Raw genomic sequence first — 18,245 nt, forward strand, 5'->3', positions numbered from 1 at the left:
ATGTTTTGTCCGCGTTTTTCCTCTCCTCTATTTCGGCCACAGTTGTGATGTAGCCTACCACACAACCACCTTGTTGGGGATCTGAATTCAATGAGTGAGTGAGTGAGTGCTTGGGGTTTAACGTCGTACTCAACAATTTTTCAGTCATATGACGACGAAGGAATCATTAGGGTGCATGTACGTGTAATGTGCCTCCTTGTTGCAGGACGGATTTCCACCGCTCTTTTATTTAGTGCTGCTTCACTGAGGCGACTTACCGAAGGCAAGTAAGCCGCCCCGCCCGAGCCATTATACTGATACGGGTCAACCAGTCGTTGCACTATCCCCTTCATGCTGAACGCCAAGCGAGGAAGTTACAACTTCCTCTTTTAAAGTCTTAGGTGTGACTCGATCAAGGATTGACCCTGGATCTACCGGTCCCGAAGCGGACGCTCTATGAATTCAATGAGTACTGCATGCTATAAGCACTGTAAAGGCCAAAGCTGTGGGATTTGCCAGTTGATTATATTTGATTGTTTGCGTGACGTCATACTTAAGAATTCTTTACTTATATTATGGCTTTAACTTTTATGGATAGAGCTTCCAGGCTGTACGTAGGAAGGTCCGCAGCAACCTGCGGATGTTCGTGGATATCCCCCGGGCTCTGCCCGGTTACCTCCAATTATAGAGAATGCTGGCCGCCGTCGTATAAATGAAATATTCTTGTAAAACACCATTCAAATGAATAAATAGAGATAGATATGGATAGAGGAAACGGGAGTACTCGGGATAAACCACTGATCTTTGGCAAGTTACTGATGAACTTTCCCTCATGTACAAACGTGCACTACACTGCCATGAACATTGTAAGCCAGTAACTACTGTCGTGAGCATTGTACGTCAGAAACTGCTGTCATGAACATTGTAAGCCAGTAATTACTGTCATGAGCATTGTAAGCCATAAACAATTGTCATGAGCATTGTACGTCAGAAACTACTGTCGTGAGCACTATAAGCCAGAAACTACTGCCTTGAGCATTATAAGCCAGAAACTACTGTCGTGTTCTTTGTAGGCCAGTCACTACTGTCGTGGGATTTGTAAGCCAGAAACTACTGTCGTGATCCCTTTAAGCCACTTACTATTGTTGTGAGCATTGTAAGCCAGTAACTACTGTCGTGAGAATTGTAAGACTGTTAAGCTAATGTCGTGATGACTGTAAGCCAAAAGTACCGTCATTATCACTGTAAGCCAGAAACTACTGTTGTGGGCATTGTAAGCCAGTAACTACTGTCGTGAGAACTGAAAGCCAGTTAAACTACTGTCATGATGACTGAAAGCCAAAAACTACCGTCGTGATCACTGTAAGCCAGAAACTACTGTTGTAAGCATTGTGATCTATTTATTATTGTTGTAAGAATTGTACATATACTCCAGTGACTAGAGTAGCCATCAGCTAGTGTAATGTGGCCAGTGAATCGAATCGAGCAGTATAACACTTAAACATAGATAAAGCAATACATGTGACAGGTGCTCCTCGTGCTACCAGAGCACTCAGTCAATCCGTGCTCCACTTCGCTATTAACACTCCATCAAACCTGCGGAGTACATTTGGAAATTGCTTAGGTGATGTCATGTAAACGGGAAGCAGATTGACGCGAAGACGTTATGGCCTGAAGTAAGCCATAGCCACACAGTTATCACTGGCCCATTACGTCACTTCAATTGGCGAGCTCTCAAGGTGTAGTGGATGGCAGGCCAGATGTGGAGAAGGGGGCGGGGAGGCGCGCCTCAGACCTGCCTGTAGGTGTAACCCAGAACCTGCTGACACTGTCCAGGAAGAGAGCGATTTGAACAACCCATTAGTTAAACAGTTAACATGTGGCTACCGTTATGTCAAAGGTACCAGTTCTTTTGGCCTGACCTGATCCATCAATAAGGCTTTGGTAGTTCCTGGTGCCGCGGGGATCATTGTGTTTAATTGCTTGTCTGAAGTCAGGCGATTAACTACATCGGAATATTATTTGTCTGCACAACCGACGTACTCAATAGATTAATGTTGCAGATAAACAGATAAGCATGGTATTACTCTTCTGAATTTTGTAACATTTTTTTTTTGTTAAATATGTATGACGACTTTAAAAACGCACTCATCAGCAAAACACGATGTCTGCACTTCATGAACGTCTTAGAAGAAGGTGTGCGTTTTCTTTTAACTTTTCTCCTTATAATGACCTTATTTAAGTAGAAACATGCATGGGGAACCTTAAATGCGTTAGTAACTACATATACACTCAGAGTAAACCTTTCTTACCTATCATTTAGAACATTATAACTAGTGCATTATATTTCTTGCACGTACCCTTTTCACATGTAAACATCCTGCAAAAAAAAAACCCTGAATAAGCCTGATTATTGATTTTGGCAATTTACTCTTCACTTATTACATACTCTGCTTTTTAAATATTCTTGAGTGCGGGGGAAAACATCAATTAAATAATTCAATAAACAAATAAGATTCTGTTTTTGTACAAAGACATCGTATAATGGGTCTCAAGGTAAACAGAATCAACTTTATGGATATTTCTTGTATCAGATAATGTGAATGGAAACTTTAATGTTTCCACATTGAATGTTGAGAACGTTATTAACTCTCTATCGTTGTTGATGTATTCAGCAGTGGGTTTCGGTACAATCTTCAAGGAGACACGTCTCTCATGCCACAAAAGACATTAGAAACAGTAAACACGACCTAGCTTGCTTGACCTTATGTGTATGGTTTGGGTATCACAGAACACAGATAGTGTAAACTTGGGAAAGCGCTAAGCGAAAACAATTTGAGAAAAGGAAACGCTAAATGGATTCTGTCTTCAAACGATTGCTTTAGCCAAACGTCAGTGATAATCCAGAGATTTACTACTGGTCTCATTGGAGTTGACAACTTCATCTCTATAGACTCGACGTATTGCTGTTTAACTTATGAGATTCAATGAGCGGTATGTTTAGGGGATTTTCTCAGAATTCGTGTTCGCTGTTTCTTCGTCGTTCAGCTTTAGTTTACATTTAGCGCTATTGCTTCACTCGTTGTACTAATGAGACCGAAGACTGCGCAGCGTCAAGCAGTCTATAGTCTGTCAAACTTCATCAGAAGAGACGCAGTCTCGGCGAGTTACTTCCCCATTAACTCCGCCTTGCTGTGATGTGTCAGCGGATCAAGCCCCACAAACAGACGATTAGTTTGAAAACGATACAAGGCCGATAATTGCCCAGGCAAAGAGTCTCTTGAAAGACTAAGCGATGCCAGTTTGTTGTTAATTCTGAGTAGCTTGTCATTCCGACGTTTCAACGCACAGCCCAGGCACATCTCATTCATACTTCAGATGTTCGGCACTGCAGCACTGCTGCACACAAAGAACTCTCACTGACAAGAACCATTTAACGTAATTCACGACGTGTGTGTGTTTATCGGCTCGGTATTTAAAAAAATAGGAAACATAAAATAGTGGCATTACATTTCTAATAACTTACGACAAAACATACACAGGATTTAAGAAAAGATTGTTTATTAGAAATCGGCTGAAGTTGTAAACAAAATCACGGCAGTTTCACTTAAGCCTAGTAAGATATCATCGTCAGCGTTTAACATTAAAAAATGGTTAATAAGATTAGGTTAATCAACAAAATTATTGTAATTCCACTTAAACCAAGTATTACATATCATTTGTAGAGATTAATGATATACAAGATTTAACAATGTAATGTAAGTCATAGTGGTGTATTAGGTTTTTACATTTAATGTCACTCATTATGTATAGTTCCCTTTGCTAATTCAAATTATTGGTACCGGTGTACTGCAAAATATTTTAACTTTCCCACGCCACGCACTAAAACTTGGAGACATCAGCCTTCACTTACACTTGTTTTCCGTTATCTGTTGAAGCTCAATGTTGCATTTGGTAGAAGCAATTTCTGTACAAAAAGCTAGATTTAAATAACAAAATACGCACTACCTGGGATCGAAACCTGGTCAGGGGATGAAATATTATAGAAGACGTGTATGTGTATAGTTTTGGTTTAGCAAGAACTTCCAATGCACTACATATTATTATTCACTTCGATATGGACGTATAAGTATATATGCTCCAGAGATTAGCCATGCCAATGCGATCACACAGTCGCCATCGTATACTCGTGTACAGATTTCATGGATTCTGTCTGTCAATGCTAAATGAACACCCTAAGCACAACTTCAAACGCCAATCATTTTACAACAAACCAAAACAGAACACCGATTGACCTCAACTGTGGATACCATCGCTGAATAAAGCATTCCGTTAACATTCACCAATAAATATTTACATACAATATCTATGCGAGTACCAGTATAAGAAGAGCCTCGACGGACTAGGCACGTCAGCAGGGATATAAGGCTACAACCGTACGGCGCCTCGCCGATCCGACCATGGGTGGAACTCTTAACTCTGAGCAGATTATATGGTTTTATAATGACCGAGGTCTTTGATCAAGTTATCCTGAGTGTTGACTGTTGTGACTAAAGCTATGTAACAGAGACCAGTCGAACAGCTCTAGTCATTATGTGTTAAGAATTAGCGAAGACGCTGGTCTTATCGTCGTCAGCGATACAATCCTGGGTGGCCAGGGTAATAGAGAAAGTGCATCCTCCTGTTATGTAAGTTCTATCGCGGAATATCATCCACCATACACCCAAAACAAGGCTTAACGTAGGCCCTAAGCTGCTGTTACAGGAATAGCGTGCAGCAATAGCGAATAATAATCATTTATATATTTTGTAGCATTTAGGAGCGACTGAATATTTTAAAGACTGCGCAATAAATGTTGCATACATATTTCATTGATAGAAGGATGATACGGTGGTTTCTGAAAACGTAAGATTTATAGATGATTCAGTTCAAATTAAACTGATTACAGTGACATTTCATGAAAATAAGATACGTTCTGTAGTTGTGAAAAGTGTGATTATTATAAACTCTAATTTGAAATCGGTGTTATTAAGGGAGCTGCACTGGTCAACATCCAAAACTGTAATTGACGCGGTCACATGAGGGTTTTGAAACGGTAAAATATGTACCTGCTGTCCTCACGGTATCGACACGTGTAGCTTTTACAGATTTAATGGAATTGCTATTCTTTTCATGTTGGACATGAACATATCCACTGTTTGTATAAGACATAAACGATTCTTCATAGCCTCAATGTTCTTCAATTATCAGGTCCCGAGAGTGTTTAATTTTGCGGAAAGCTGTTGAAGAAACAAAGCCATAAAACAGAGCAGGGAACTGCTAACGCCAGCAAAGCAATTAAAAGACGTGGCTAACCTGCGGACAGTTGGTAAGATTGAATTATTTTGATTTAACTGGATAATTTTCGTTGTAATCTATTGATAAGAGCCAGTTGTAAGCAGAGCTTTTAGCTGGCCGCTCTTGGAAAATGGCACTCGCTTACTACACAGAGCTATTAACCGAGCAGAGCCGGCTTGTGGGACGCACTAATTGGATCCCGTCTTATAAAAGATTGGGAGACGATTAGAAACAATAGAGCGATCAATGATTACAGGGATTCCCAGATGTTGGCATCACCGAGGCGATTTCACATTGACTGGCCTGTCTTTGGTTTCACAAGTGAAGCACATCATTACTTAATAGCCGCTGCCTCCTCTCTATTGATTTTGTTAATATAATTAATCGGCCTGTGTTTGGAAAGCAAGATAGTTTAACATGATTTTATATCATTTTATTGCCTGAGGATAAGCTCTACCACAGACAGGCATGGAAGTTTTATTTGATTGTCTCCATCCACTGCAGAACAGTTTCCACTGATACCCTCAAGTTCTCCCTGCGGTCCACGCTTGCGGAAGATATTTGTATCTAAACGCGATTCGCTCCATTCATTTCCAGCGAGTCAGTTTGATTTAAACATCGATTAAACTCAATCAGCCTCATATAAAAGTCATTTCGGCGACAAAAACACATTGGGATTTTTATGCGTTTTGACGATAGCTGGCGGGGCTTGCATACAGCAAAAAGGGTTCGTGTAACCCTGACTTTCAGATGTTATATATGAGCCAATGCCGAGCAGTGTGAAACACGCTGACCGCACAATTAGCCGCCTTGTTTATCCGATTTAGCGTTTGATGAATTCTGTACAAAGGTGTTAAGTTTTCTGGTGAAGATATCAATACACAAGACTGTCAGTATAATTCGTAGAGTATTTCTTTGTTCTCCAGAACTCAGTTCTCTTCAAAACTTCACAAATGTTCCTTTCATTGTTAACGGATATATCCGTTATGTAGGAAACTTCAGTACAGTGTCGTGAAAGTTTGTTTAATGTCCATTCATGCTTATTGACATATATAATCATTATGCAAAAGTCCGTAAGTTTACCCATAAAATGTTCAGACACACATGCACACGCACAAAAAAGAAATGCTACATCACGAAGTAGAACCCCTTTGTTATCATTGCTAAGGGATACAACGGTCACTATATAACGACCTATTATACTGTTCATGCTCTCTTGCGTGTTGGAACATTATTTTATAAACAGGTGGATGTACAATATTTAAATCTATTTGTATAACAAAAAATATTAGCAAAACCATTGGTTCATTTGATGCAACATAAGTAAATTCTTAATTCTAACAGCGTTTTGGAGACTAAATCACGAGAAGAATGTTTAAAATATATACATTTTGAAAAAAAAATAATAAAAAGTGCAAAAAATAACATAAATGTTATCCTTTCCTGTTTCTAAGATTTCCCAAATAGTTTAATTCTCGGATGCATATTGTACCAGTGTATATCATTCATCGGAATCATCAGGTAGAGAATTAACATGTTCCTGAAACTTTTATTCCACTATTGTGTGGATAATTGATATGTTTGGACTGAGTTTGAAGCTATATACGCTCTGCCAGATATCACAGCCCACTTTTACGAAACTTTGAAAATCTGTTTTCCTCTTAAATCATGTGACCCCCCCTACCCCCCCCCCCCCGGCTTTTTAACGTGGACAACAAAAAAATAAGATCGCGATAAAATGAATTGAGAAGACAATTTTTCAATTTGGTCCAAGTATCGTTGAAGAATTATAAAAGGACTATTTTTTACTTAAACCCAAGTTCTCAGTATATACGTAAACATATATGTGGGTGCAGAATTTTGTCATCGATACCTGCTTTCTCAAAGTAGCCAAACTGACATGCAGCACAGCATGTTATTTACCAGTGCATACATGAATATAAACAGTACAGCCACGTGCATGAATGGAACAGCGTACGTGTTTTAATTGTTTCATCAATGTTCGTATCATTGTATGATACTTTCAACAAATGCGGAAAGAAGAATATACGACTGACCTGTGGTTATCGCTTTTTAACCCATTAGTTTGAACGCACGAATGTCTCTTTTAATTCCACAGCATTTGATCGGTTTAATAAAATTCATTTATTCAAAGAAACAAATAAATTCTATAAAACAAATACATGGAAAATTAATACATGTGAATCCCATCTGGCACTATGTGGTGCTTTGTGTGGTTATGTCTCCTGTCTGTACAGAGGCCCGGTAAAAGACTGTCCAAAATTACCATCTGTATTGAATCTCTCCAGTCAAATATTCCCCGGAGACGATCGTATTCGCCGCTTCATATTTCACTTATTACCAAGTCTCAATTTAATATCAGCCCTTCTCTCACCGCTACTTAGAGCACTCACGCAATGCGACAAAACACGCGATGCAGACTCACTTCTTCTGCATGTAAATGATAGGAGACCTGATATCAGTTCATGGGCGAGGAATGAACGGTGGACAATACTCTATGCTAAATAAACTTAACCCTGCCGTCATGCATGCATGGTATCATAGTATCAAGCATCTGAGCTATATCTGTCAACTTTATATTATGTTTGAGAGGACCCCTGGCAACTAGATAGGAAATCGTCCCACTTCGGTGCAGCAGTGAGGTGTATTGTTTTTCGTAGAGAAAAACAAGTAAATCTTACTTGAAAATGAGGTACAATTACTGAAGAACGTGTGAGTTAAAAATTGGACTGATGCGATTTAGGCCTATACTTTTGGTTTTATCAAAAGCCAAAAGTAGGGTCAAAAGCAGTTTTAGATATTGTAAGGCGTTTCCCTTCATAATAAAAATATGATTACGCGAACCAAAATCATTTCCACATATTTGGTGTCTATTTAGAGACAGGTATAAGCTATTAAGAAGTATCGTGTTGGTTCACGCAATCACATTTCTATAAATAGGAAAAATTATAGAGACTGTTATCTCCATAGAGATAATTATATGTTAAATAAGTTTAAATATATTGTTATACATGTAAATCTATACAGATTATATATACAGTATTCTTCCAAAGAAAGCTCAACGCTGTTTACTTTAGTTGACAGCATATGGTACTATTGCACTGAGAAAGAGGCGATCTGTTTATCAGTTTAGCTTCGTAATAAATGATTGGCCCGGATAGCACAGTTGGTAGAGGGTCCGCTTCAGGATCGGTAGATCCAGGATGAATCCCGGGTCACACCTAAGGCTTTAAAGGAGGAAGTTGTAACTTCCTCGCTTGACGTTCAGCATGAAGGGGATAGTGCAACTACTGGTTGACCCGTATCAGTATAATGGCTCGGGTGGGGCGGCTTACTTGCCTTCGGTAAGTCGTCTCAGTGAAGCAGCACTAGATAAAAGAGCGGTGGAAATCCGTCCTGCAACAGGGAGGTTCATTACATACACCCTAAGGATTCCTTCGTCGTCATATGACTGAAAAATTGTTGAGCACGACATTAAATCCCAAGCACTCACTCGTAATAAATGTGTATTAAAGACACTGTCATATATCCACGGTATAATTCGTAAGACAAAACTTGTTTCAAATACCAACAGTAAACGGAAACGGATATTATCCTATGCTTTTTATGGACATACAGTAGGCTGATGGTTAGCAACGCATATTTTAGCTTTTGTCTGTTTCCTCGGCTACACTTGTTACATAACAACTTCAACGGGGAAGCCCTTGAGTCACTTCGCAGACGATCTGTCAGTGTGAGTAGAGGTGAAGTCTACCTGAGCGACAGACCTATTGAAAGCAATAAATAATGAAATGATGAATAACTCATCTTTTTCTTTTCCGTGCATATTATTATTACCAGTATTATTATTTTATTCTTAACATCATGGTAGATTTCTTTTGGGTGTTAATTTCAAAGTAAAACTTCCAAAATCTACATTACCGGAGACACACTATAGTTAATCAGATCGCAGAATGTGTGTATAATCTCATTTCCTGTAATTTTCACTGTATATACCGAACATCACAGCGTCGACACACTGCAGTTTCTGATTTATTACGATGTACACATTGTCAGCCTGTATAACAAACATCACACAGCCGACTCACTGTAGTTTCTGCTTTGTTACAATGTATACATTGACAGCCTGTATACCAAACACCACACAGCCGACTCACGGCAGTTTCTGCTTTGTTACAATGTACACATTGTCAGCCTGTATACCAAACATCACACAGCCGACTCACTGCAGTTTCTGATTTGTTACAATGTACACATTGTCACCCTGTATACGAAACATCACACTGCCCACACACTGTAGTTTCTGATTTGTTGCAATGTACACATTGTCCGCCTGTATACCAAACATCACACAGCCGACTCACTGTAGTTTTTGATTTGTTACGATGTACACATTATCAGCCTGTATAACAAACGTTATACAGGACTGGCCCACACATTGCAGTTTCTGATTTGTCACAATGTACACATTGTCAGCCTGTATAACAAGCGTCACATTGCCCACACTCTGCAGTTTCTGATTTGTGACAATGAACACATTGTTACCCTGTATACCAAACATCACACAGCCGACTCACTGTAGTTTTTGATTTGTTACGATGTACACATTGTCAGCCTGTATAACAAACGTTATACAGGGCTGGCCCACACACTGCAGTTTCTGATTTGTCACAATGCACACATTGTCAGCCTGTATAACAAACGTCACATTGCCCACACACTGCAGTTTCTGATTTGTGACAATGAACACATTGTTACCCTGTATACCAAACATCACAGAGCCGACTCACTGTAGTTTCTGATTTGTTACAGAATGTACACATTGTCAGCCTGTACACAAAACATCACATTACCGACACTGCACAGTATATATCTGATTTGGTAAATTTCACACATTGGCTTACCGTACAACACTGCATCGCCCACACAGTCCATTTTCTGATTCGGTTGGAAAGTATTTGTAGATATTCTATCAAACACCATATTGCCAACACACTGCAGTTTTGGATTTGGAAGAATGAATACACTGATATCCGATTTTCGTACAAATATGCCTGGTTCAACATCTGTTAACACCTTGTAGGCATATATAATATACCAACAAATAATTCTTCTTCCACCTGTTCATTGTTACGTGACCTGCAACTAGGGGAATTGACATTTGTACTTAATATCTTCGCTGTTGTGGCCTTTACATTTTAAGGGTTGCCTCTGCTCCACAAAATAAATTAGTTTCATCAAAAGCGGTAGCATCAGAAGATCCTTTGTGCCAACTTTGAATCGACATTTACCACGTTATACTGCATGAACGCGTGATCATGTATAATTTATTTATTTTGGTTTGGTGTTTTATGCCATATTCAAGAACATTTCACTTATACGACGGCGGCCAGCATTATGGTGGCAGTAAACTCACGAGTGTCCGCAGGTTGCTGTCAGACCTTTACATGTACAGCCGAGAAATAAAATCAGAATTTAGGTAACACAGGTATGTGTAGTTTTAATACAGGAAAGTGAGTCTATATAAATTATATATTATACTCTTTGATTGCGCAGAGCTAGCTAACTATAATCCATAGGTAACCATGGTTGACAGAACCTGAAGTGTGAATGTAGAAGATCAGTACATGTTGGGTGTAGAGTTGTCGTCCTTGACTTCCGGAAAAACAATAAAGACGTTTGAGGAATGGCATTTTAAGATAGTTTTTCAGTTCACTAATATGACTTGATCTCTTGACTAAGCAATACATAAAACTTATGTTTTCAATTCTACAATGTATATTCCTGATCCAGCTTCAGAACTAACAGTAAACTTATATGTACAGCCTACATAGTGCTTTCTAATGGTAAGCCTACTCAAGCAACGCTTTATGTTGGTGCTTTTCTGCTGGTGGACCAAGCATCCCCGAGGTCTGGTTTCTTTGCATTGTTTTAATGTGATTGTGTGTTAAATATGATTACAACACAGTATTTTGAGTACTAGACCACTGACGCCTAATAAATTGCAATTAACGCCACTGCACTTTTTTTTTTTTTACCTAATTCTGCCTAAGCCATGGTGCTACGGGCGTGTAAATTGCTACTTTTTAGAATACATACGGAAAAGAGGCCTTATTTCACCGGTTACGTGTGACCATTTGCCAGCTATCACACCGTCGTCACTGCTCTTGTTTTACTCTCTGTGTTGTACATCTTTAATTATATCATGTAGATCTGGCCCCGGAATCACAAAGCAATCTTAGACTTAAGTCAAAATTTCAAACTAATTTAAAACTCTTATCTTTGATCTGACAGGGTCATAAAATTGCCTGATAACGTAAATTCTGGATAAGATATTGTACAACAAATTTCATTTACAGTACAGAAAGGAACATGCCAAATTTATAGATTAAAGTTTTGACCTAAGCTTAATTTCGCTTCGTGATCTTGGGGTCTAGGCCTATAAGACCCTTACCTAACATATTATGATTTTTTGTTCATCTACTTTCATTTCAATAGATAAACTCAATAGAATTTAAGCACAAAAACGAAACGTGTAAATCATCCATAGTATAAATCAGTCAATTCAGAACTCCCCAAGCGTAACAAACTGGGGGCTCGGCCCAATAGTAGGCGTACCTTTGTGGCACGCCGCATTCAAAGGGAGACAACTTTGCCATGACTATTAGCTTACTCGGCGCCGTTCAATGATATCCAGCAGTTGCTCAAATGTCTTTCAGATAAATTCTGTTCCATATTTGACATTTAAATAAAACTAAATATAAAGTATCTCACTATTCGCAAGCGTATCCCAGTTTCCATGGGAATATCAGAACTCTTATCTGAAATAACGACTGCTCCCTGGGAAATCCCAACACTGTTTTTTGTAAGCGTGCGAGATCGGCTGTCTTGAGAAGTTGTTAATGTTTACGTGTGCCTTAGTAATAACAGTTGACTGTGTGTGAGTCGGACTGTCATTCAACACGGAGGAACGTTGAAAACCGGTAGCAAAACCAGCTGAAATCGAAAAGAGGGTATATTCAGTTCAAAGGTAGGGTGACATGTACTTACATGTAGAACAAGTAGGCCTATAAATTGGCAACCGGTCTTGAAGGGCCTTGCCGCTTCAAGTAAAGGACTAATGTCTGTAAGGCAAATTAGTCACTCTCCAACAAACCTTTTAATAGCAGCCTTGTATAGCCGCCATATAGCTCACAGGCCTGACCACATACATGTGAAAAGCAAACTCTCTTAGCAAAACTAGCCTAACTTTCACTTTTGGTTTTAGATCCCTGCCTATCTCACACTCGTCTAATATCCCTCGTCGCTCTCTGTGCTCGCTTTACACATTTCATATAAAAGCTGTAGTGGATCTTCATTTAGATGAAGTATATTATGAAGTATTCATTATACATGAAGTAGTGTATTCTTGAGGACGACCTAATTACCAATTCAGTGAATAAAAACATTTAAACAAAATCCCGAACCTATGACTTGCTTTCACTTTTGGTTTTCCCACTCTGAAGACCTTAGTCTGTATATAACTCTGTCACCACTGCAGTTGTGTATAGCTATTACATCAGTTCTAAATCCGTATGCGTACGTCGTTTCAAATAAGACCGAGTAATGATAAAACACAAAGTCATAAGCCTAACAGACTTACTCCATATACATTTTCCATTTAGACGAAGATTATCTGGAATATAGACGAAGAAAGACGTGAATATCTCCGAAAGGGTCCCCAGATAAGTACAGAAGACAATTTTGAACTACATGCTTAAGGTGCCTCTTTAGGACATTGGACAATTGAGGGCATTAAGTAGTACCGGTAATAACAAGGAATTTAATACACACATGATGGGTCACAGATTTGCCGCTTATTCCTAATAAGATGTGCACTGACAAAACACACTTAACACGTCATTAATTTATCATTTAGTTTACCTCTGGGCGAACAATTCTAACCTAGAACTGTTGGGTAACGACAACTGCATTATCATTACCACTCAGTATGTCTATGCCAAGCAATGTCAGGTATAGTGGAGAGGCCAGTGTATAGTGGTTTTCCTCAGGTTTCCTTCATCCCATTAGGTGTCATATAAGTGATATATTCTTGAGTAGGACGTAACCAATAAATGAATAAATGGATTATTTGTTTATAATTTTTCCGCGCTTCGTGCGGGAGATTATAAATATGGTTTTTTTTTTAGGTTTTTAAAGCTTTCCGTAAGTGTAGATATAAAAAGTTTGAAACGTAGTATAATTCACTTGGCACATTGCAGGTCTGGTCATGGTTAAAAACAACGAAAAGTCACCAATCTTCATCAGGAATAATTTCAATGTCTCGTTGCTTAAATGGATTTTATGGTTTGTGAAAATGTAGGTGGTAATAAGCTGAAACTGGGTCATAAAATTACCAAAACTATAGTGACCCAGCAATGTCGAGTGAAAAGAACACGGGTTCCGTGAAAATACCCGTCAAATTTTATGTTGTAATTTTTTTTGTAATTTCTCCAGACTGAACGAGGTCATAAGACGAGAATAGGACTTCGGGTAACCCTGTGGGCCCTTCTTGGACCACTGACTTATTGCTTTTAGTGTAAGATCTTGGCTTTGGTGTTGACATATCGGCATATATATTTGGCTACAGATAACCAAAGAAATAAGCAGCGACAACATTAGGCCCAGGCCATGTTCCTCATGCTCGGGCTCCTCTTTTCTACGGTAACTGTTTCCCTTTCACAAGTAGAAGAGCTACGTGATACAGCTAAGCAAGATGCCGCGTAATGAAGATGGTGAAATGGTAAAATTGTTAAGCTTAGAGTACTTTTAATGCAACTTGTAAGATTGTCCTCATTCATTGCAAAGTACCGTATTTAATTACATCAAGTATAATTTTTCCATATGAGAAATCGTTTTAGCATTTCTTTTAAATATATTTTGTTTCTGCATGTACAGAATCGTAGATCTGAACAGGCTGATCAACCGTCATGGCAGATAATCTCCTGAGACAACCAGTGGAAGCAGTGTTAGCCAAAGCTGCTAAGCCAGTGGAGGAGGTTGTGGCCCAAACTACCAACCCAGTGGAGGAGGTGTTAGCCCAAACCCCCGAGCCAGTGGAGCTAGTGTTACCCCAAGAGGTGGAGGTGGAGTTGCAGGGGGCACAGGCTAATGCCAGTTCTGACAGTGACACGTTCAGCTGTGCTAGTGACACTTCATCTGACACCGAGACGTCGCCAAAGACGACGCCTTCCAGCAGTGTGCCACCAACGTTCGACATCATCCAACACAAAGATTGGCAACTGAATAAGTCTCTTGCTGAATGTATGGGCTACCTGCTGTCGACGGAGCGCTTCACAGATGTGGCCTTTATTTTTCCTGCTGAAGATCCAGACGTCCGCCTACCAGCCCATAAGGTCATCTTGGCTGCGCGTAGCCCGTATATGGAGGCTTTGTTTTTTGGGCGGTTGGCCACAACGAAAAACGAAGTAGAAATTCCGGGTTATTCTTACCAAGCGTTTCACGACTTCATTAAGTAAGTGATGTCTGCTCAGGGGCCTGTTGTTCAAAAGTGTTAATTAAACTGACCTAGCTGAAATCTTAATTTCATCTTCATTCTAATACAAACTAAATGACAGTTTAATCTGAAATGTAAAGTTCATACTGAGCTTGTCCTAATAAACCTTTGAACAACTGGCGCCACTATACAGGGGAATAGCTGTGATCGGCCCTGTGTGGGTGTACTGTGAACAGATGGAGGGTAGGGGTCTTGTCTTTGGTATTGAGTAGGACCTGCTACAAGGATACACCGTGGGTGATAAGACTAAAGTAATGCTGAATGTAATGGTGTTGAACCCCAAACATACAAACACATATATCGTTGACTGTTTACAGGTTTCTCTACACCGACGATATCAAACTGACTGAGGAGAATGCATCAGAACTGTTGAGGATTTCTCACGAGTACGGGGCACCTCAACTGACAACTGAATGTGTCCGTTATTTATCTGCACATCTGACCGCCGACAACGTGCTCGATGTTCTGCATACCGCTGATCTCCTGGGCCTGCGAGAGTTGGAGCTTCAGAGCCTGTTGTACGTAGACAAAGAGGCCACTAATGTCTTGCGAACCGCTGACTTCCCGGACTTGCCCAGCGATGTCGTGTCAAGGATTCTCCGGCGCGACACGCTCAATACTACGGAGATCTGGGTTTACCTGGCTGCTGTGGAATGGGCCAAGGCGGAATGTTTTCGGAACAATCTCGAGCAATCCGGACCCAACAAGAGGGAGGCACTCAAGGCATTTTTCAGTCACATTCGCTTGACAAACCTCACGACTACCGAGGTTGCTGACGTCGTGGCGAAGGACGAACTACTGACTCAGCCAGAAATGATTGACCTGCTCCTGTATCTTGCGGCATCAGAAAAGCCCCAAATCGACAGCTTTCCAATCAGAGAAGAAAGGCATTTCCCAAAACGTGTATCGGTGTGTCAAAGGTACAACGAGGAATCAACGACACTGAAACCCCTGGAGGAAGAATTCACGCTGACCGTCAACTCGGATTGCGCACTGATGGGACTCATTCTTTGTAAGTTCCTCACGGATCGGAAAGATGAGCTGGCAATGTTTGACGGAGGACTCACCGTCATCAACCATTGCACCGATGATGTGATTTCAGTCCCGTTTATCCTGACCGCGGATTCCAAGGACGACCACACCCAGGATGTGCAGCTAGAAAAGCCGATCATCCTGGAAAAAGACAAAGAATATCAGATGATTTTGTCTGGGAGGGCGGTGTTGACTTCAGATAGGGCGCTCAACGGCCTGTCGTCTTTCAGCGTGTCCATGGGAAAGTTCCCAAACATGAGTGTCCAGATGGGATCTTTCAACATCACACTCACACAGTCTGGCAAGAGGAGCTCGCGCACACCCCTGGTCGGTCTACTGGTGGTGATGCCTTAGGTACACGCATTCCCAACACCATATCCGTGGAGATACAACGATAGTTAACAATCATGGTTTAGTCAGGCATTTTTTAGCTCTTGTGTATAAACATGTCTAATTGGATTAAACAACAGTGTGCATATATAGTACAACAAACTGTGTCAATGTCTTATAATGATATGTTTAAATTTGCTGGTATAGAATACCGTGTTTTTATTTCTTTTTCAATTGTGTATTTATTTATTTTTTTGCAGGTTGATTCCTTCACAACTCCTGTTTTCACAATCGGGCACCTATAGCAGTTAGCAAGGCTGCTCGAAGCTTTGTCTTGAACTCTCTCACAGTTCATGGTCTAGGATATGATATACTGTAACTGTTTGAAGCCTAAATTCGACTCAACAAGTTTCCCCACCTAAAGGATTAATGTCCAGATTCACCTACTTGTCCTAATTATAAACATTATAACCCGTTTAAACAGTATGTTACCGGGACGGCTTCTGAGAAACATAATGATGACCGAAATCCACCCAAAACAATAGATTTACTGTGCTGGGGGATCTCCAGTTGGCTCAGCGGGTGAGGTCATAGATGGCCAACCTAAAGCTGGCATAAATAACCTGGGAATTCGTATCAAAGCTATGTCATTTTCGAGATAGAGTCTATCTACAAAGAAGAAAATATACTGTCAAATCAATTTGATCCCATAGTGGACAACGTTAGAGTTCCGATTTATGAGGCTGATTTCTCTGGCCAGACTTCAGATTCCGTGTTTTCAGACGTTGAATTTGATCTTTCTTCTGTCATTTCCAACCACACTTCATCCAGCCGTGTTCATCATCAGATTTAATATTTATTTACTATTCTCTCTATTTTACACTCAATTTAACAATATATACATGGTTAGCTAACTATGAATAAATAGTAAATCTGGACAATAATCCTTCAAGTATAACATTAGATCTATGCAATACGAAAACCTCAGTCCAAAAGAGTCAAGAAACATAAGTATTTTTCCTGTAGGGGCACATATATGAACTTCAAGAAAGTTATGAATTAACCTGTCCATATCAGATAATACACATTCCCGTAATGTGCCAAAACATGAACAGTCTGTGTATGGTCGAATTTTTTGATGATTCATAGGGTGATTGTTTGCTAAGCTAGAAACGTATTTAGAGTATACCTTTATCTGCTATATAGAGTATAGCTCAAACTTTCATGTTTGCAAAGTCAATGCAAAATCAATAAAGGTTTTATACCCTGCTTGGCATTTGCCTTTTAAGAAGGATGCAGTATATATAGTGTTTGTAGCTGTCCTTAATATTTTCTGTGCACAATATCTCGATCATATCAAAGAACCGGATTTAAAATTATTAAGATAATTGTTTCGTCTTGCATTCTATAGTGAGTTTGTGATTGACTGCTTATGCCGCACTCAAGAGTATTTCACTTATGTGTTGGGTGGAAAGTATGAGGTCCTACAGTTTCATGATGCATGAGTGGAGGAAACCGCGGTACGTTGAGTAAATCAACGGCTTTAGACAAGTAACTGACAAGTAACCCATTTTCACACACGTGACGCATGGATTGGCGCGCTCAATATGTGTGCCATATTGGTGAGAAATATATGTTCATGTCAGACTACATACTGTATAATGGCCTAAAGCGCTATCAACTTTTTTTTTTATCGCCAAAATTCCGGGGCAATAATTAAGGCAAGAAAATTACATACTTCATTGTTCGATATCGGAATTGAAACCACGTGTCGAATGTCTAACGATAAGTGAGTTTCATAATTTTGTTTTTTGTAGCAGTGTATCTTACGAAATCTAAAAAATAAAAGTATAGCATAGCAGGTGTGTATAAAGAGGCGGTCAAACCACACTATAATTAATGTAACAGTGATCGGCTATCTGTTTCACCTCCTATAACTGCATTAAATGCTACCCAACGTATACATGCCCTATAGTTTTGTGACATATCG

At 39.7% G+C, this 18,245-nt stretch overlaps 1 protein-coding gene across 2 annotated transcripts; it reads left to right on the plus strand.

Annotated features, from left to right (window-relative positions):
* Positions 1-5,263: 5,263 nt before the first annotated feature.
* LOC135468657 (BTB/POZ domain-containing protein 1-like) lies at positions 5,264-17,546 on the plus strand. Of its 2 annotated transcripts, XM_064747028.1 has the most exons (4): positions 12,228-12,367; positions 14,275-14,851; positions 15,211-16,279; positions 16,516-17,546. In XM_064747028.1, the coding sequence occupies exons 2-3, from the start codon at positions 14,307-14,309 to the stop codon at positions 16,277-16,279; spliced, it is 1,614 nt and encodes a 537-aa protein (XP_064603098.1). In that variant the 5' UTR covers positions 12,228-12,367; positions 14,275-14,306; the 3' UTR covers positions 16,516-17,546. The 2 variants fall into 2 exon arrangements, with proteins under 2 accessions (XP_064603099.1, XP_064603098.1); XM_064747029.1 differs by lacking the exon at positions 12,228-12,367 and adding an exon at positions 5,264-5,347 and having other exon boundaries at positions 15,211-17,546.
* The last annotated feature ends 699 nt before the right edge of the window (positions 17,547-18,245 follow it).

The sequence above is a fragment of the Liolophura sinensis genome, chromosome 6 (genome assembly GCF_032854445.1).
Source record: "Liolophura sinensis isolate JHLJ2023 chromosome 6, CUHK_Ljap_v2, whole genome shotgun sequence".
In the NCBI taxonomy this organism is placed as follows: domain Eukaryota; kingdom Metazoa; phylum Mollusca; class Polyplacophora; order Chitonida; family Chitonidae; genus Liolophura; species Liolophura sinensis.